The sequence below is a fragment of the Mchenga conophoros genome, linkage group LG15, assembly GCF_057382185.1.
Source record: "Mchenga conophoros isolate Kocher_MC1m ecotype Shallow Benthic linkage group LG15, M_conophoros_male_GT1.1, whole genome shotgun sequence".
Lineage (NCBI taxonomy): Eukaryota > Metazoa > Chordata > Actinopteri > Cichliformes > Cichlidae > Mchenga > Mchenga conophoros.
In genome coordinates, this window is record NC_140540.1 from 12636121 (window position 1) to 12656252 (window position 20132).

The 20132-nt window shown below is 38.6% G+C and overlaps 3 protein-coding genes and 1 pseudogene across 4 annotated transcripts; 1 reads left to right on the forward strand and 3 right to left on the reverse strand.

Annotated features, from left to right (window-relative positions):
• Positions 1-1404: 1404 nt before the first annotated feature.
• On the reverse strand, positions 1405-10552 carry LOC146557964 (uncharacterized). The gene is made up of 6 exons (XM_085246315.1): positions 10403-10552; positions 5180-5287; positions 4778-4944; positions 4457-4655; positions 4267-4357; positions 1405-1810 (listed from the first exon to the last, which is right to left on the reverse strand). The coding sequence occupies exons 1-6, from the start codon at positions 10442-10444 to the stop codon at positions 1608-1610; spliced, it is 810 nt and encodes a 269-aa protein (XP_085102441.1). The 5' UTR covers positions 10445-10552; the 3' UTR covers positions 1405-1607.
• On the reverse strand, positions 8607-8881 carry LOC146557965 (U2 spliceosomal RNA; annotated as a pseudogene).
• Positions 10376-12519, forward strand: dynlt1b (dynein light chain Tctex-type 1b). The gene is made up of 5 exons (XM_085246316.1): positions 10376-10466; positions 10613-10654; positions 11018-11141; positions 11459-11536; positions 12328-12519. Exons 1-5 carry the CDS (start codon positions 10443-10445, stop codon positions 12396-12398), a joined length of 339 nt encoding a protein of 112 aa, XP_085102442.1. The 5' UTR covers positions 10376-10442; the 3' UTR covers positions 12399-12519.
• tmem181 (transmembrane protein 181) lies at positions 12513-20132 on the reverse strand. Of its 2 annotated transcripts, none has more exons than XM_085246312.1 (17): positions 19820-20132; positions 18579-18682; positions 18384-18451; positions 17388-17478; positions 17153-17274; positions 16901-17017; positions 16691-16771; positions 16467-16566; positions 15414-15544; positions 15230-15321; positions 15075-15132; positions 14741-14843; positions 14599-14650; positions 14435-14517; positions 14058-14147; positions 13906-13972; positions 12513-13802 (listed from the first exon to the last, which is right to left on the reverse strand). In XM_085246312.1, the coding sequence occupies exons 1-17, from the start codon at positions 19951-19953 to the stop codon at positions 13718-13720; spliced, it is 1578 nt and encodes a 525-aa protein (XP_085102438.1). In that variant the 5' UTR covers positions 19954-20132; the 3' UTR covers positions 12513-13717. The 2 variants fall into 2 exon arrangements, with proteins under 2 accessions (XP_085102438.1, XP_085102439.1); XM_085246313.1 differs by lacking the exon at positions 19820-20132 and adding an exon at positions 18964-19112.

A 20132-nucleotide genomic window follows, 5' to 3' on the forward strand; every position in this document is an offset into this window, starting at 1 on the left:
CCCATGGTGCATTTTGACAAATAAGAAAACTGAATCAGGTTAAAGTGTGCACAAAGACAGTCACACTGCAAATGATCTGAAGACTTGCATCTGTTGCTCTAACCCCCAACTAGTTTAGACAGATTTCCAGGTTCTACCAGAGGTTTTTTCCTTCAAGAAGGGAGTTTTTCCTTCCCACTGTTGCTGAGTGTTTGCTCATAGTGGGTTGTAAAAGCATAAAAGTTAATAAGAGGCATTCATAGCAGAGTTATCACAGAGGGAACTATATAGCTTAAATGTACAATTTCTACAGGACGAATTATAACTTCATTATGTATAAAAGCTTCTGTGGATAATTACTCCTATTTGTAACTTTACACAAGAGAAAGTTTGGTGTCACACTATTTATAACAGGTTGGGTTTTGTCCTCTGAGTTGAGCCTTTGGTTGCAGTTTATTGAAGAATTTCCTCTAAAGTAGCTGTTGATAAAGATTTAAAGTCCTGTTTATATACAGAAATATGCTTTAGTTCATGTTTTTTACATGTCTGCCTCAGTGGATCAGTAGAAGATCTGGCACAGGAAACTAGATGATGAAAAAAGGGTACGAATACACATATATATCTATATCTATATAGATACAGATATATAAACACACACACACACACACAGGTTGCAACGTAGTATTTTCATTTTTTCTTAGCATTTCTTTAACGCCTTGGTGCAAAAGAATACCTTCATCTGTGTGTTGGAAAAAAGAACTACAAATTTGGAAAGGAATTTATTCATGTTCTTACTCATAGATGGAGTACATGGTTTAAAAAACACTGAGGAAACAGATATGAGGCGGCTGTATTAACATAAAAACATTAATACAGTTAAAAATGAATAAAAAGTTGCACGCTTAAACTTATTTCTCTACAGTTTGTACAATTAATCCATGTAACAATAGGTTCTCCCTTAATATAGTAGTTATTAAAATATCTTTACATAAAAATACATTTTTAAGTACTCTCCAGTGGAAGTCTGTTGTGGCTTATGTTTCTAAATGACACAACCATAAAGCAGCCCACAGAATATACAAATATGTCTTTGATAAGTGAATGTTGGCTCCCACAATGGCCTGTTAAGTTATTGCAAAAATAATTTACTGCATAATATGTCAGATTAGAACATGTTATGAGCACAAAACTGAAGGGGAAACAATAAAAACAAAAATGAAAAAACAAATACTAAATTAAGTTAAAGGATATTTCTTACTATACTATATAATTGTATAATGTTGCGTTTGATTGCAAAAGAAAACCCACCAAGAAAAAAAGAAAGAAAGAAAAAGAGAGAATAGTTTAATATATTCAAAACACATTCTTTTCTTTTATTTAAGCTGTAGCGAGATTCAGATGGACAAAAGAGAAAGAAAATTATTACAGATTTGTTTTATTAATCATGAATAAACTTTATTATACACAACTCTAAATTTCAGTTGGTCTTAGTCAGATGTGTTTTTAATTAAATCCTGCAACACTGTGCTCGCTGCCATCACTTTATATCTTAGTGTGCAATTCAAATATATACTTATTACAATATTTTCCCCCTTAACTCTCAACTCGCGTTTTTAAAATGTCTGTGATCATATTTGTCCGTTGACTTCTGTCTGGGCCTCGAACGATTCATCAGACAGGTTGGCAGCCTCCAACTGATGCTCCAGACTTTCATCATCGCCTCTATTCTGATCAACTCTTATCTTAAACTTAGTGATGAACTCATTACTGGCCAGCGCGTCCTCCTTTTTAGGGCATGTGGGCTTTGATAACAGCCGGCTTTCCAGTCGCTCTGCAAAGAAAATTCACAAAACATTTCTTATTTGGTAAGCTTGTTAACAAATTTTAGTTCAGTTTTGCTGAAAGTTATAGCATGCATCAAGTAAGAAGCAATTGGTTTTTAAAAAGCATATACATTCCCCAAAACATTTTTATTATGTGCATTTTGGAGAATAAAAGATTGTACACAATTTCCCTTTTTAAAGTAAAAAGATTATTAAGTCTAATTCTTACTTATTCAGTAGATTAAAGTATTGAAACATCATTATTCATAAAATATGCACATTACAAAATTAAAGTTATTCAAAAACTACTCAAGTACTTACTCCAATACTCACATTATTCAAGTAAATTTAATTTTTGCCAATGTAATGTCACATAAAATCTTAATCTGAATAAGGGATTTGAACCCCACTGTCACGGCCATGGGATCAGCAGGCCGCTGACTAGTAGTGTTCTCTCTCTCTCTCTCGCCAGGGCGGAACTCATGGTGGGTTCACGCCCTCGGCCCACGCCCCTCTGAGGAGGAAACACCTGGGCCTCATCAGTGCAGCCAGCATTTAAGCCAGGGAGTGGCTTCTACTCATCACTGGATCGTTGTGTGTGACTCGCGTCAGTGCAGCCCGGCTCTGAGCAAGTTTTCTTTTGCTTCCCTGTGCAAAACCTCTAACGTGTGTTTCCTTCTGTACATAGATCCCCTGGACCCGACTCTGCATCCCCCGAGCGGTGTTTGGAGAGAGAGTCAGAAGAGGAGCAAGTGTCTTTTCCCTACCTGGATTTCCCCAGAGCCTTTTCCCTGTCACCGCTTTGTATATAGCACTATCCCCTGCACTGTTTGTATATACACCTGGTGGAACTGTAATAAATACAGACTGTGCCTCTGAGTCCTGCGTGTGAGTCCTCAAGCGAACCGTGACACCCACACAGATGAGAGCTTAGCAGTGAAGCTCTCTCTTAAAATTTGAGTTATAAAGTCAGAAGTTATCACTGACAGAGATCCATGTTCTTTTAACATAAGAAAGAATATTTGCTGAAATTGACATTAATCCAAGCCCTTAAAACGCCATTTTGGATTAAGCATTTCCTTTTAGAAAAGTCTTCAATGAGCAGGAAGCTCCAGTACTGAAAAAAGAAGCCAACATCAACTGCTAAACGTGCTAAAAGTAAGTAAGTCCCCGTAGACTCCTATGATCAAAACACATACAGTATAAAAGTTATAGGTTACAGATCTGAAAAGTAAAACAAATGTCAAAGTGCAAAAAGACTTATGGTCCCATAGAAGTCTATTCCATTTGCCTGGAATTAGGTGAACACCTTTGTGACAAATTTAATGGCTCAGTCATTTGTTTCATGTCATATTTAATAAAAGACTGACATGGTGGCATGTGGAATTGTCCATTTTGCACATATTTGGTCATTCTAAGCGTCAGAAGGGGAAAGATCATTCTGGGAATGCCTACTGGCGAAGGATGTGTGACTGACAAGTCCAGTGTGTGAAGTTTAACTACAGTCTAAGGAGCTTGGAAAGAAAAGCATCTGGACTTCTTTAAGTTTCTTGAAGATGTTTCACTTCTCATCTGAGAAGCTTCTTCAGTTCAGAATTTCTTCAGAGAACTGAAGAAGCTTCTTGAATGAGAGGTGAAATGCTCTTCAAGAAACTTAAAGAAGTCCAGATGCTTTTCTTTCCAAGCTCCTTAGACTACGATGACCTGAACGACTGAGAACCTTAACAGACAGTTCTTCCCTTCATTCATCATGCCTGATTTCAAAACACCAAGATGGCAGTCGTGAAAACACTCATCTTGAGTCTTCATGGGACTATGGTGAGATCAGTTATGCCTCTTATGATGCTGTCCCAGACTTCAAAGCAGTATAAAACATGTTTGCAGCCTGTAACAACTGTGCATGCGGTTATTTTTCGTTTTAAGATTTCCGTGTTTAAATCATAATAAGATTTATTTTTAATTTTAATTAACTTGAGGTGAGTCAGATTCTTTCATTCAAGTCACTGAATGAATCTCTTGACATGTTTGGGGGTAGGTGCCTTTTGTAGCATTTTAATGCAATTATCTGACAGATTATATGGTCTACACCATAGGTGTCAAACTCTGGCCAAATTTGGCCCGCAACCTAATTACATTTGGCCCGCGAAGCCATACCAAATTACTATTAGAGCTGGCCTACTGGTATTATACAGCTAATATATATTGTTTAGTATTAAGCTTTGCTTGTTCCATATTCAGTTTTTCAGCAAAATGTGTTTGAGTCCATAAGAAAAGATTCATTCTTATATCTGGATGAATAAATATATTTCAATAAATATTAAAGTTAGCCCGCGACTTTGATCCAGTTTTGAATTTTGGCCCACTGTGTATTTGAGTTTGACACCCCTGGTCTACACTGTTATTAACTATACTAACACTCTGTTCCAGAAGTCTGTGCTGCAAAGAGGCAAAGTGAATACCGCACCTGCAGGAGTAATGGGGGTCATCAGTCGGTTCAGCTGGATGTTCCAGTGCCGTACCTGTTGACTGGCATTCCTCAGCCTCTCCTGAACCTCCTGGAAACAAAAATCATGCAGGCATCTTCATCAGTGTTGTTTTAGAAGAGCACTAAATAAGATGCTGCTCACAAAGCCAGTCAAAACAAACTTGTTCACCTCCAGACGCTGGTGACTTCTTTGGCGAGATGCCTGCAGATCCTGGAGCTCCTGAGAGGCAGAGTTGAGGGCTGAGGGGGTGTCCTCATCGGGACTGCCATCTGACAGCTCCTGTATGGGGCTGAGGTTTTGCATTGTACGTTGCTGCTCCTGGAGGAGCTGGAAATGTTTCCTCTTTTCATCTTCAGCCTGCAGCAACCTGAAGGAGGGGAAAAAGGGAAGAAGCAACTGAAAATGTTAATACTTCTCATGGATATCTCAGATCTCCATCACAAATAAAATAATAAAGGGCCATAATAAGAGTTAGAAATCCATTGTTACCGCTCAAGCTCCAGTCTGGCCCTCTCCTCCTCCAGCCGAGCCTGGATCTCCATATTAAGGGCAACTTCCAGCTGCTGCTGTGTCAGCTCCAGCTCCCTGATCCTCTTCTTCTGTTGTTCAGCCTCCTTTTCCTTCACCTGCATCTCAGCCTGCATGCTGTCTTTTATCTATGCACACACACACACACAGCTACATAAACAGATGCACCAACAGAGCGGTATAAACTGACCTATTCCTGAATTACCTTTTCCTGGACTGTCATAACCATTTTTCCAAATCATTAAAGACTAGGTGTGAATTTTATAATGACAGTCAACATTTTGCTGGAGTTCTCAAAGATCAAAGTCAAGGAGAAAAGACTCTGTACATAATTGGTGTCAAGTGGAAAACTTTTTTTTTTACCATCACAGCCTCTTTCAGCTGTCTTTCCAGTTCCAGCTGCACCTCCCTCTGCTTCCTCCGCTCTCTCTCCTCTGCCTCCCTTCGGCGAGTTTCCAGTTCCCGTGCATGCTGTGAAACAGATGAAAGAGACATTGTTTGCTTTGTGTTTTCACCTCTATCCAGCAGGTGACACTAGGCCATCAGCTTCGAGGTTCAACGTATTGTGCTTTCAGCGGTGCTCTTCTTGATAACTTGGTTGAAGTAAGTGGGTATTTGAGTTCATGTTGCTTTCCTTACAGCTGTAAGTAATCTGCTCATTCCGCTTTTGATCTTTGGCACCAACAAGTGATTTTTTCCCAGAGAAGTGCTGCTCACAGGAGATTTCCTCCATTTCAGACCATTTTCTATAAACCGGTTAGATGGTTGTACAGTTTCTGAAATACTCAGACAAGCCTGTCCGACACAAACAACAATGCATGTTCAAAGTCATTTAAATCCCCTTTGACCTTCAGCAGGTCATCTTATTAATGTATACATGCCTAAATGCACTGAGCTGCTGCTATGTGATAGGCTGATTAGGTATTTGACCTAATGAGCAGCTCAACAGGTGTATCTAACAAAAATTTGGCCAGTGAGTGTACAGTGGGGCAAAAAAGTATTTAGTTAGCCACCGATTGTGCAAGTTCCCCCACTTAACATAAGAGTTATGAGTTATAAGATGCAGGTCGATGTGTAAAAATAACTCAGTTGTTTGGTGGTGACTATGGCAGGGCTTCCACAGAGGCCAGCAGGTGGATGAGGGAAGGGGAAGCAGGAGGAGAGCCCCGAGGCGGCCACCAGTCCGAGTGTCAGGTGAACTGAACTTCAGGTAAGAAGTTATGACCTGCAGTCTATCTGGGTCAGATATAAACCAAGTTTAGGTGGAGTTTATTTTCGTTGTGCTGACTTTTTACAGTCAGTTACAATACCTCATACTGTGTGAGCTAGCATGACAAGTTTATACAGATGTTCGGTTGCTATGATGTTACTGATAGTGAACTTTATTTTATTCATAAGGTTAGTTAGTAGAGTTGCCAACAGCTCCTTAAAAAATGGAATGGTCCCTCATTCAGAGAAAATATTACGCGTTTGGTATTGAGCTGAGAAGAGACGCAGTTTGTCCCGGACTTCAGCTAGGATGGAAAAAGACACAAAACTGGAGTTATTCTGTCTTTACGCTGCACAGCTGCCTCTTCTCCTCTCATTATCTCTCCTCTCTCTCCTGTTGCTATTTCAATCATGAAACTGATCAATGATCAGCTGATCGTCTCTCTTGTTTGTTTATCACCCACTTTGAGCCAGAAAGAGGAAACCAGCAGATGTCGCGCTAAACAGCAGCAGCACGTTTAAGCTTGATCAGCTGTTGTTAGAATTTATTTAGTTAGAATGTTTGCTGGAGCCACAGCTGTAAAGCTGTAAAGCTGCTGGTCATGATGTCGGTTTGGATATGTGGTGAGAGGGAAACATGAAGATGAAACCAGGAGATGTCCTTACTGAATCATCAGAGCTGAACAGGTGATGGAGAAACAGGTTTACCTTTTAGGTGACAGGAATGAGTTGAAGTTATGAACTGTTTCTGAGAGATAAATAACACCAGGATCCTTTTTTTATGTAGCTGACAGCTGGTAACTGTGCAGGGGCGGGTCTAGCAAAGTGTTGCCAGGGGGCCAGGTAGGGCATTAACAGGGAAAGGTGGGCACAAAGAAATACTTTTCTTTTTTATTCTCATTTAAAATATCTAGCTTTTATTAAATAATTATCTGAATCTTGTGAAGAAAGTTTTTATCTGACGTAAAATGTATGGAAATCATACATATACCAAAAAGACTGTACATCACTGTCACAACAGCATTTGTTTTCATTCAAAGGCTTTATGGCTTTAATACCTGGTGGGCCAATCTGTAGTGAAAATGCCCAATTTTTTGTCCCAGTCCAGCCCTGCAGGTTAATACTGGCAGTGTCACCATGCCAGCTGACTGCATTTCATCATCAGCCAGTGTTGTTCTCAATATTACCAAAGTAAGGCAGCATATAAAGTATTTACTTGCTTTCAGGTTTTATTCAAATGTTAGTCTTTTCAGTTGTTTCTCCACTTTTTTCCTGTTTCAAAATCAAACACCAGTTTGTGAGAAGATTATCTTCTTTTTTTTTTTTTAACAGGCATTGGTTTTGCATTGGAATTGGCTAATTTGCCAATTGTATGTTAAAAATGTTCGTATTTTAATATTCAAAAATGTTTTTGCCCAAAACACATGTGCACTACATGTCAGTAAAAATACTATGCAAATATTGATGTCCTTGAATGCTGAATAAACACTGACTGATTGTATCTCTTGTACTTAATCAACACAGTATCTAAACACTTTGCACCGTAGTGGTTAAAATCTCATTCTAATAAGGTTACGGTTATTAGGTTTACAGGGTTATTGAATTATGGTGAACGGTTGGTAGAATTGTTTTTAACATTATCTGCCAATTACATCTGCCACCCTTCTCCAAATCTGTGCCCCTACCTGGCCCCCCCAACAAAAATTTTCTAGACACGCCACTGCATCCTGGTGCATATATATTGTGCATGCGTGTTCCTTTAGGAAACAGGAAGATTGCTAGGAGAAAGAAACGGATTAATCTTGTTTGTTAGGATCATAGCCATAAATGGAGGACTCTTATAAAGTCCATGGATTTTCATTCACACATATTACATGAGGTATCTACTCTTTACACACTAAGGATCCACACTACCAGGGCTACGGCACACAGCTGTTTTATAAATCATCAAAACCAATACTATCCTAAGATTTATTATATACAAAAATGATCTGTTCCAAAATGTTTTCATGTAATCCTGAAAACAGAAAAACAATCTTCTGCACTATTAACCATCCACAAATGGAAACAACAGACAATACAGGTGATTTTAGCTAAAAAGCCAAGAAAAAATTGTGTGGTGTTTTTTTATTTTCAAACGATGTAATTTACAGCCACAGAGGACAGAAAGCTGCAGTATGTAGAGAAAGAGAAGAGTTAAACCTATAATCAACATGAGTCCTTGTAGATGGCAGCCTCCGGTTTTTAAAGACTTCTATTGGTCTCTAGTGGACAACAGAGGTAACTGCAGGATTGGAGCCAGAATAGTGTAACTGCAGTTCAAAACGACATATTTTTTTGATTTCCCATAGAAAGTGTGTGTCCAGCCACGTGTCAGTCCAAGTGGCAGGATTTAGTAATTCTGGTAATAGTTAAATGTAAGTCATTCACAAATATTAAGTCGCAACATTTCAGTCTGACTAACCTTGGAAGATTACACGAAGACAATGTCCAGATATACAGACGCACACATATATCTAGCGTATAAGAAAATTCTTTGCACAAACTGTTGAGTCAAATGACATTTGTTTTTCACAGCTTCAGGGGGTGCACCGTTCCTAGAAATACTGCAATACCAGGTCGATGCGTGGAGTGGACGGAGCAAGCCCCTATTCCATCTCCCTGCTCCAAAAATCAATTTAATATATGGTCCCCGGGTAGGGGACGTATCAGATATTAAACTGATAAGAACAGATTTATTTTTTTTTTTTTCCTTTTTTATTTTTACTTACAACACCATCTTACATTTCCATTTGCTCAACATTCCATTGAATACTTTTCATATTTCACAAAAACATCTTAAGGCCGAGAAGCGATACCCACATATCGCACGACAGAAACGACTCATTCTGCTTACTGCAACTCTAACTCATGGTTACAATGAAGAACACAGTCGCCTTCTAACAAATGGTAGAGGACAGGTCGATGTTTTACTGACGTTTTACCTCCGAAACATCACAATATAACTATGGTCGGCATGTTTCAGTTTTTAAACGGCGCCACATATATGACGACACTTTAGTTTCTGAAACGCCGGTCAGCGCATGCCGGTTAATGAGATTCAAAATCACGTGGTCGCCTGCAGTCCAATCAGCGGTCGTTGAGACGGAGCGTCTTCAATTCATTTTTATAACTTTCTTGGCGTTATAATTGTTTTCATAATATGATAATTACAAGATGAAAGAATTATAATACCAGTATCGTGCGTTGAAATGAAACGACGAAAATCAAATAAACACGTCTATGATTGTTTAAGGTTACACAAAGACACACTTCCGCCCTCAGGTGTACAGACAGAAAACTGCACAAAGTCTACTCTAGACCACAGTAATCTACTGTAGATTACTGACACTGGATTTGCAGCAGTTTCTAACCATGGAAGTGGACATACAAAACTAGCTTAAATAAATTACAATTATTTCTGCATTTTTGTAACTTTGGTGTGAAATGACTCTTCCCAAAGCCTGACAGGGTAATGGCTTTCCTGGCTATTTCTGAGAAGGGTGAAGTTGGCCAAGTCTGAGAAAACTTGCAGCTGGAGGTTGAAAGTCTTGGTTTATCTTTTCTGCATTTGTATTACTTTAACGAACTAACCCCAGTGCTATTTAAAAAAAAAACATGACAAACAAACAAAAGAAAAGCGAATACATTTTTTACACTTTAGCTTGTTTAACAGTTAGCAAAACACCCTTAGGTTAGAAAACACACAAAAAACAAACAAACAAAAAAAAGTAGGATTAACTATAGGAAAACTATAGAAAACAAGTTTGCAAAAGCAGTTTATGTAAAGTTAACACAATAATCAGTCATTTTACTGACCTGTCACTTAACCTCATTAGTTGTAAAATGTTCCTCCAGATATTCCTCTTTAGTACCACTTGCTTTTTCAGCCTTTCCTTGCCCTTGTTCCAACGTTTTTGAGACTTGTTGCTGCCTTTAAAATCAAAAGGACGTGCTTCCAACTTTTCTTCCTTATACCGTTGCATAACCTGTTTATTTTCCCATTATATCGTGCCACAAGGAAAATGTATTTGTGGGTACGATTACCGCTGAACGGTATGAAAAGGTTTTAGAGTAACACATGCTCCCATCCAGAAATGGACTTGAAGCATCATGAAAATTAATAATAATAATAATAATAATAATAATAATAATAATAATAATAATAATAATAATGTCATTTTTCGTCATTTTTATAAAAAATGTTTGGTTTTTTTCTTTCTTTCTTTGATATTATTTCTGTAAATACTTGTGTTTTCCGATGAATTAACGCCTGTTGATAACTCCCTGTACAATTTTCTCTCTTCTCGATACGCATTTATTGTGAAGGAAACCTACCGGAAGTGATATATCTAGGTTGCTCCGGGAGGCCGAAGCCATGGACTATCAGATAGAAGAAGAGGTGGGTTTGTTCATAGAAACTAGTTGTTGTTGCACGTTTTTCCTGTCACATACTTTGAATTCGCGTGCAGACTACGTTTCTCTGAAAGTGTGGTTAGAAGGCTGTGTCGCCTTGCTAGCTTTAACGGCGCTTTTTTCATTCAACAGGCTGGATTCGTCGTTGAAGACGTGAGCACAATCATAAAAGAGGTAAAAAAAAAAAGTTGTTGTTTTTTTAAAAAACAACCCTTGGCAGTGTTGGTATTTTTAGTTTCACCCCCAAAAAGCTCGAGTTTAGGTTCTGTCGGGCCTTGGCTTTCAAATTTGTGTGTAGGAATGACCGGTTGCTAAGGGCACGGTAGCGGTTGCTAGGCAATGTCTCTAGCTGAACAGTTATACAGTACTCCACTAATTTGCCCTACCATATTCACTCCTTGAGGAAAACCTTTATTAAAAGTCTTAATTTTATTACCTTCTAAAAATAATAATAGCTGTATAAGACTTATTGTAAGCTGTTTGATTACTGTGTTGATTACTTTGTTTTTTTTAATGATTAAAAAAATGTCTGTATAGTCGGTGGAAGCAACCATAGGAGGAAATGCCTACCAGCACAACCGAGTGAACCAGTGGACCACCAGTATAGTGGAGCAGTGCCTCAGTCAGCTCAGCAAGCTGGGAAAGCCTTTCAAATATATTTGTATGTGGACTCCTACCCGTGAAATAACCACCTTGTGTCTCTTGTGGTTTTCAGTGAACGTTAAAAAACAATATATATGTTTTTACTGGATTTCTAATTCAGTTTTATCTGGATTTTTTTTAACACATTTGACTTTATTGTATGCATTTTATTTTTATTTCAAATTAGTATTATTTCATGCTGAATTTTATTTTATGGACTTATTTTATACTTCTAAGTGCTATAAAATAATGTGCAATTTATGTTTCTCTGCTACAACAAAGGAATTTCCCAATGTATTTTTTTTTTAATCTTATTATCTTCTCTTGTTCTGTTAGTAACCTGTGTCATCATGCAGAAAAATGGAGCAGGTATGCAAACAGCCAGCACATGCTTCTGGGACAACTCTACCGATGGTAAAGACAAAAACACTTGTGTATTTCTCATGTAGAATGTGTTCTTTTTTTAAGTTATTGGTTTATCAATGAAAGGATTTGCATCCCAGACTGTGCGTGTGACTGTTTAGATTGTATTTCAGTACAACCTCAGATGAACAGCAATACAGTGATTTAATAAAAACTAAGCGCAAGTGCAACAGGAGAATGTAAAATACTAAGTACATATTTGCTGCATACATTTATTTATGCTTTAAGAGAGTGTAATAGTATCAATAGTATAATAATCAAATACACTTCATTAACTGATCATCAGCAACTGCAATGATCAGCAAGTGTGATGCCCAAATCTCTGCCCGAGCAGGTTTGGGCAGTTTCGTTATTACAATGTTGAGGAGGACAAATTCCAGTAATACCATGGAGAAGCACATCAGTTGTTCTTCATCTGAACTTGTATTTACATCATTTTAGAAGCTGCTAAGGACCCAGTTATTTTTATCATGTCCTAATACTAAAACTTTTGAACTAAAACAGAACTGAACAACTGATATCTCAGGCTGTTAATCATGTTTTGCACATGATTTGCTAATTAAAAGACAAATTCAGATCTAAATTAAGTTTGACTCCCCTGATGTAGAGGCTTAATCAGGGCTCAGAACAGTAAAGATGAATACAGAGGAACTGATCATCTTAATAACTGATTCATGATTTATATTTTTAGTTTTCTGTGAGAAAATTAACCCCTTATTTTGTTTGAATGTATAAATTTAACTCCGCTACTTACTGATATAATGTAATGTTATACCCAACAGGAAGCTGTACAGTGAGATGGGAGAACAAGTCTGTGTACTGCATTGTCAGTGTATTCGGGCTCGCCATCTGAACCTACATCACCAAACCCAGTGATTGTGTCCACATTTTTGAGAACTCCCGCTGTTTGTTTTGGGATTTTGATATGTTCATCTTGTGTGTTAAGAGAGATTTATTAAAACAGATATGCCTTATGTACATAGTTTTATTTACACAACATGACATGATACTGCTACATGTACAAGCTTTATCTTTTGAAGCAACAAATATTGCAGGTATTTTTTAAACACCAAAAACCACCCAGTTTAACCACCTTAAACTAACAAAAGCTACACTTGCACCGAAAGAATCAGACATGTACACTAATCTTGAAGCACTTACAATTCTTAAGATTGCAGTCCCATTTAGAAGAAAATTGGGTGATGTAGAGACAAGGCACCATCTTGGTTAAAATATATATTTACAGAGAAGAGAAATAAATTTTTTTGGCCAATTTGTCAACTTGACCTCCAGCTTTAGGCAACTGAAAAAAATGGCACAGTTTCCCACATTGTAAGGAAATATGGGCAAAGCTGCTGGGGGAAAAAAGTTTGCTTCAAAACAATCCAACAACTACTGTACATGCTGGGATAAAGAAACATTTAACATGATAGGTCTGTAGTCCATTATACTGCTGTGAGAAAATACATGCAATGTGTCACAAAATACAGTGTCATCACTTTTTTGGCAAGATAAATAAAATTCTTGAAAAGTGCATTTACATATAGCTGCTTTGCCAAAAATAGAAATAGTGAGTGGTACCAGCGGTCGAGTTTAAGGCTCTCTGTATTCAGCGTCTTGAAGACAGCAGACTCCCTGTTTACATGTCGTGTCAGGACAAGCGAGCCACACTGTATCTCATGTGCAGCAGATGCAGCATTACCTGTAAATGTCACTCAGCTCTGACCAGATAAGTGACTTCCCATTGTTCCCAGAGTGGAAAGAAATGGCATTAACACAAGAAAGACAACGGTTGTTTAATACAAGGCTTTTTTTTTTTTTTTAAAGGAAAAAGAAATTATGAAGAAATGATGATTTCACAGAAACATCCCTGGTTAATATGAGTCCTTTTTCCTGATAATTTTAATCATCAAGTTGAGAAAAAAGGCTGGCAATGGGTAGGTGAGGGTAGGCGGTTTATAGATTAAAACAAAGTGTTTGTTTCCCTTATTTTCAATTAAGAAAAAAAGTCTGAGTGGCTACATCATACCTCACCATCCAAAAGCAGTACATTCAGTAGACATGAACCGTTTTAAAAATATAATTATGTACACTTTGGAGTACATAAATTCATGTGCATCCTTTTTGTACATGTGCACAAGAGTTTCCAACGTGGACACAGTCAGAGATACCTCAGTCACTGTCACTCTCATCCTGGTACTTGGCAGTTGCTTTGATCGCACGCCCGTTTTGTAAAGGCATGTCTTCATAATCACTCCTGAAAAAAAACAAGAAAAATATCAGGGGGTCTAGTATGCTTACACTGAGTTTACTCTGCACAATTAAAAAGGATTTGAAAGGCGAGTAGATAAAACACCTACCCGTATATCACTTCGTCGTCTGAGTCATTTAGCATGGAGAAAGCTGGATTATCCTTCAACTGGGAGTCTGGGAAATTCAACATAAAATTTGAATTAAAAAAAAAAAGCGTGCTGGTATAAATGAGCAACAAAGAAACTTCTATCTAACTCACCATAAAGTGCATTTTTCGAAGGAGAATACACAAATGCTAATGTGTACAAGTAAAAGTTGAGCAGGCCATAGAAGGACAAAAATTCAGCTGGTATGTTTTGAATTAAGGAACAGTGATGATCAAATGGACTAGTACTTATATAGCACTATTTGAACACTCATAGTACTTTCTTTACTACAAGCCTCATTCACACACACATCCAGCATGTTTTTCAAATCAGGGTTCAGTATCTAGCCAAAGGATCCTTCAACATGTAGACTAGAGGACGCGGGAATTGAACCACTGGCCTTAGAGGACAACCCACTCCACCTCATGAACCAATAAATATGCCAAGTTGTGATGAAAATGAGCACAAATGAATACAAGTCAAAGGATATAGTTCTGGTAATGGGTGGACAATTCAGCAACAAAGTTGTCTTGAAGAGCCTTAGCACCAAACCTCAGGTAGAGAATAGCCATGCTGCGGGAGAAAGAGAGGTTAATCAGAAACACAGAAATAGTGAAAACATTTAAAAAAAAGTTTGCTCTTTGTTGAACATACCTTATAATAAGAACCACAAACGTCAGCGCTGTCAGAAACTTGAGCCGGAGATCTGGTGATCGAGAAGAGACAGCTGGTTAACACTTTTACATTAAAAGTTGAAGTCGAATCGAACGCTGAGAGTTGTGGTGTGCTCTGATACCTGAGTAAGGCATGTTCTTAAGTTCAGAACAAGCTCTGACAATCAGGAATATCAAGTATAAGATGTAGAGGGCGACGACAATCAGGAAGAAGACTTTCATACCCTTTAAAAAAAATAACAAAGGGCTCAAAATAAATGAAAGTAGACCTGAAGCTATTTCTATGTAATATCTATCCATAAGGACATTAATCAAATTAAAATGAACAAAAATTTATAAACTTTAGTCTTTTAAATGACAAATTACAGATAAAACCTTACACACTGGATAAGAAATTTCTTCAGCTTTCACTTTATAAGAAGCTGTTTAAAGAAGTGCTAACGGTAACAGTCTTACCTGAAAGTTCGCTATATCCACTTTGTACTGATAGGTGGGATCTTGGAGTTCATTAACCCTGAAAATTCAGATGGAGTAAAGCTTAGTCTGCTTGTTCGGTATGCATATAAATCACAAGTTCAATGAGCTGGGTTCTGTCTGGAGGTCGTGCTTACGTTTGCCATATGCCCAGAGTAACTGCTGACAGCCACAGAAGACCGACGATAACCAGCTTAGGCAGGTAGAAAGTCAGAAATTTCCTCTCACCCTGCAGAAGCAAAACACCAAGATAAAAGATTCATGTTGGTGTGCTAAAAATGGAAGGAAATCACTGAAGCTGCAGATTAATACTGTACCCACCTGGACTCTGATGCCGTGATAAACACAAAGCCAGAAGAGCAGCAGAGCACACAGGAACAGTGCCTGAAAGAAGGTGTCCAAGGTCCCTGGAAACCAGCTGTTCACCAGGAATGACAGCGGGAAGAAAGGATCTGAACGATGAAAACAAACAAACTGTTGAGTGTGTACACAGAGAGGTGTATGTTTTCTTATAGAAATTATTACCCAAATGTTCTTATTGGATGATTTATGTTTCTGTAATGTGTCAGGTGACGTGTTCACCACGCTTCATATCACCTGTTTGTAAGAGTCAGCTCTCTACAACTTTAAATACACATGCATAAATAAAAAATATATATATATAAATGGCAACTAGTCTCTACAACTCAGATATAATGTTTGTAAGTGGAAACGTATTTTAATTTAGTTATATCCATTTTCTCCCACTTATCCAGAGGGGGCACTTTACACCCTCTGTCCAGCCACTCCAACAGCTCTTCTTTCTTTAGCTCCTCTCAAATGACTTAGCTCCTGACCCTATCTCTAAGGAAGAGCCCAGACAATACTCTGAGAATTCTCATGTCCCTCACTTGTACTTGAATACCCACAGCATGTGACCATACATAACCATACATGAGGGTAGGTAGAACGGTAGATCACACTCATCTCTACTGTCACCATAATATACTGCATCACGGCAGACTCATGCACCAATCCACCTATCAATCTCCCACCACCCCTATCTAGCTGAGAGCCACAGCCTCAAGACTTGCAGGTCCTCATCCTCATCCCTGCTACAAACTGCCCCAGTGCAAGGTGGAGGTTGTCACACAATGAAGCCAACAGGACCAGCTCATCCACAAAAAAGTAGAGATAAGATGCAAGACCACTGAAATCGATCCCCTCCTTCCCCTTGGGCACATGTAGAAACGCTGTCTGTCAAAATTATGAACAGAATAGAAGACAAAAGACAGCCCTGGGAAACTCCAGCTTTTGTTTGTTGAGTTGGTGCAATCGGCTCCAGGTGTGTAAGTGACAGGTAAAATGTGTCCTCAAGTGAGAAGAGAAACTTACCATTGTAGAGCAGCAACAAAGGGAGAAGAATAGACATCCACTTCTGCTCTATCCCCCAGTCTCTCATGGAAAATTTCCTCAGTGAGTGAGCAAACATACACTGGCACAAACAGGAAAAAGTACCATTAGTTATCCCATCTGGAAAAAGGTTTTGGTTTTAAGTGCTATAACAGGACAGAATGTGCAGATCAAACTGAATGGAAAAAAAATTATCATGTTCTTACGGTCACCATGAAGGTCAATACCACAAAGACAAACCGGAACCAAATTTCCACTTGTGAGAAGGTGGAATTATATGTTTTCCACTGAAGAGGGAAAAACAGGGGAGCAAGAGAGAGAGGAGTTCAAAAGCATGCGAGTTACTTGAGGCCTTGAGCAATTTAAAAAACAAACAAACAAACAAACAAAAAAAACCTGGGATCTTTTTAACTTACCACAAACTTAACCTTGATGTCATATGTGATATTTTCAAGGCCTTTGAAGCTCACCATAACCTGGTACTGGGTGTAGTTCAGGTAGCCCAGATGCAGTACAATGATCTCATCGCAATTCTGTGAGGTGAGACAAAAAGAAAAAAGCAAAACAACACATGCTCAATAACCATCTGCACTACTTCTTAAATGTGCATCTAAAATTGTCTTCTCTGACACACACACTGCTGTGAGAGCAGGCTGACCGATACTTACAGCAGCCGCGCAGTGCAGCATCCGTGACTTAATGCGCCCGTTGTTGATGTGCATCACGCTGGCATCCTGCATCACTCCCTTCAACTCAACGTTGATCTCAAAGGGCTGCTTGAAATCTCTCACTGACAGCACAAATAACAGTAGTGTTACGTGGTGTTACGCATATTATACTAAAAGAGAAAGCTGTCTCCACCCCAACACAAAACTGTAAAAAGCTCAATCTGTGGTCTCTTACTTTTGCTGTTTTCAGCCTGCATCACACATGTGAGCCACAGCTGCTGATTGTAGGTGGTCAGGGGAGAAGAAACTAGATGAAAGGGCCCAGTCTGAAAACACATAAAGAAAGGCACAATCTGTTTATACATTTATTATTATTATTACTATTATCAGCAAACTTCAATTATTAAAAAATTTCACAAAAGGGGACGCTCAAATGAGAACGCTTTTCTCAGACCAACATAAAACAAAATAAACTGCTACAATCAATGACAATGTAATAAACAAACATAACAATAACATGCTTCGCTAAAGTATCCTTGGGCAAGATATTGAACCCCTAAAACCTTCTGATAAGTTGTGAACTTTCAACGACACGCTGTTAAAGACACAGTTGAACTATGAACATTAAGGTGATGTAATAAAATGTGCTTCTTATCAAGGTGCTGCACTGACATACATTTTTAAAGAGCTCTTCAAATAAAGATTATAACCTATACTAACACAGTAAAGTGAATTTGTAGAGTGAAATCTGATTAATTAATGATAATTAATAATAATAAAGCCTGGTTAATGCAAACCAACTGATGGTTAATCTCAAAGCCTTAAGAAGATCATCTCTGCAGCAAGAAGAGAAATTATGAGTGGAGAGGATGAATCATTTCACTTTATAAGCCATTTAATCCTATCCCTTTAAAATTCCAATTTAAGCGAATCACCAAGTTCTCCGTGACTGCATGAAATAGCACAATAAAAAGACACTAGGGAAAATATCTAAAACTAGATTTTTGCAGTCTATCTTTGGGACATTTAAGTTTCACCACAGCAAAACAATATCAATATTGTTAAGAAGCGTTGTGTAAAAGGAGTCTAATTCTCCAAGCAGTGACTCTCTTATCAACATTTTCCATCAAATTCAAAGTAATGGGCATTTCCTTGACTTTTCAACAACGGTCCTCAAATATTTTAGTGCAGAACTGCCGATGCATATCCTTCTATCTAACAAATGCCTCACCTTAACAGAAACGTTTTTTGCAAGGAACTGGTCACCATTGTGCTCCTGCTCAGCAATAATCCTTGGACCTACAAAATAAAACACTTGTTAAATCAGTGCAACATCCCAGAAACCTAACCTAACCTCAAACAGGAAAAGATAGGCGATGGCTGGTTTATTTTAACGTCTACATTTGAATGATCACTGTCATCATACCTGTTATTCCTATGAAGACTGTGAGGCCGAAGCACATCAGGAAGACCACGAAGACTAGCACAAAATGTCTTTTAGATAGGGTGTACAGCCGCATGGGAGCCAATCTGTCACGGGGAGACAGTCACTGGGGTTATCACACACTAAGTAAGACATCCACACGAAGAAAGTAGCACGAACGAAACCTGGTGGTGAATATTTGCTTAGTGGTTTCGGTGTTAGCTCAGAGGCTGTTCAGAGACGGATATGTCAACAGTGATTAGCTCCCATGCTACTTCATGCTAGCAGTGGTTGATCCCAGCAGAGCCACACAGTGCCTCTAACGCTACTTTTCGTGCTTGTAAGTACTAGTGGAGTACTTCGAGGATCTCGGCTGGACAAATCTTACCCGTACATGTCCATTTCTGTCGGTTAGCGACGTTGGTCAAGTGAAAACCCGTGAAAATTTCGCAGTGAATCCACATCCGCGTATCAACATCACTCCACGACAACTGGAATGCAACGTCATGGAATGGGAGGGGCGGAGTCTCGTGACGGCAGCAGACAGGGGAAAGGGGTCGTGAAAAGGAGGCTTCTGGGAGGAGCATCCCATTGCCTCCTTTGTTTATCAGCTCACTAACGTTTAGTACCTTAACACTATGCAAAGCGTTACATACACTAAATTAATTTAGTGTTGTACATTACATCGATATATTTAATCTATGGTAACAGAGCCTTATTTTATTCAGGCGTGTGATTAAATATCTTCAAAGTGACGGCTGATTGTAGTTTCGCGCAGGCGTAGTGGGAACACATCGCATGTCGAGCGTTGACTTCTAACAACCGGAGTGATGAAAATTATATCTCTCACGAATCATACAACCAACCATTTGCTTTTGTACAATTAAATATGGCTTTTAACCGACATTAAAATACATCTAAAGAAATACATTTCTACAGGGTAGCACTTGTTGCCTTTGGTAGAAATCGTACCGCGTTTAAATTGCGGATTTAGCTAACATATGTGCTCTAAGTGTATGTCGGCAAAGGACTCAGCCTTTCCCGTTTTCCCCATTTATTTGAATTTCTCCTGCCTTATGGTTTAGAAAACCACTGGTTCTGTATAACATTTTTTTTAAACGAAAAAAAGACGGATGGCTGGCGTCACGACAGAGATGTAAGATATTTCTGATTTAAAACGCAGACGTACACAATGAAAGTAAACCCACCATGCATGTGTGTATATTTAAGCTAGAGGCGCCTACCTATAAAAGCGGTCATCGCGATAAGGTGTCAGGTCCTCTTTGAGCTCATTGTAGGCCTCCCGTATTTTCCTACAGAAATACTTGAGCTCGCTGTACAGAGGGTTCTCCAGGCCGGACGAGTAGTCGGTGTCCATTATTATTATTATTATCACACCCGAAATGGCGATGAGTAAACAATCCGGGGGCCTCAGTAAAAGGCGCAGTCACCTGTCACGTATTGTTACGTGCGTAAATTAAAAGTGCAGCCCAAGCCGTTTTGTTTGTGTGGCTTAAAAAAAAGGGCTGTTAAAACAAGAAAAGAAGAGCGGGGGGC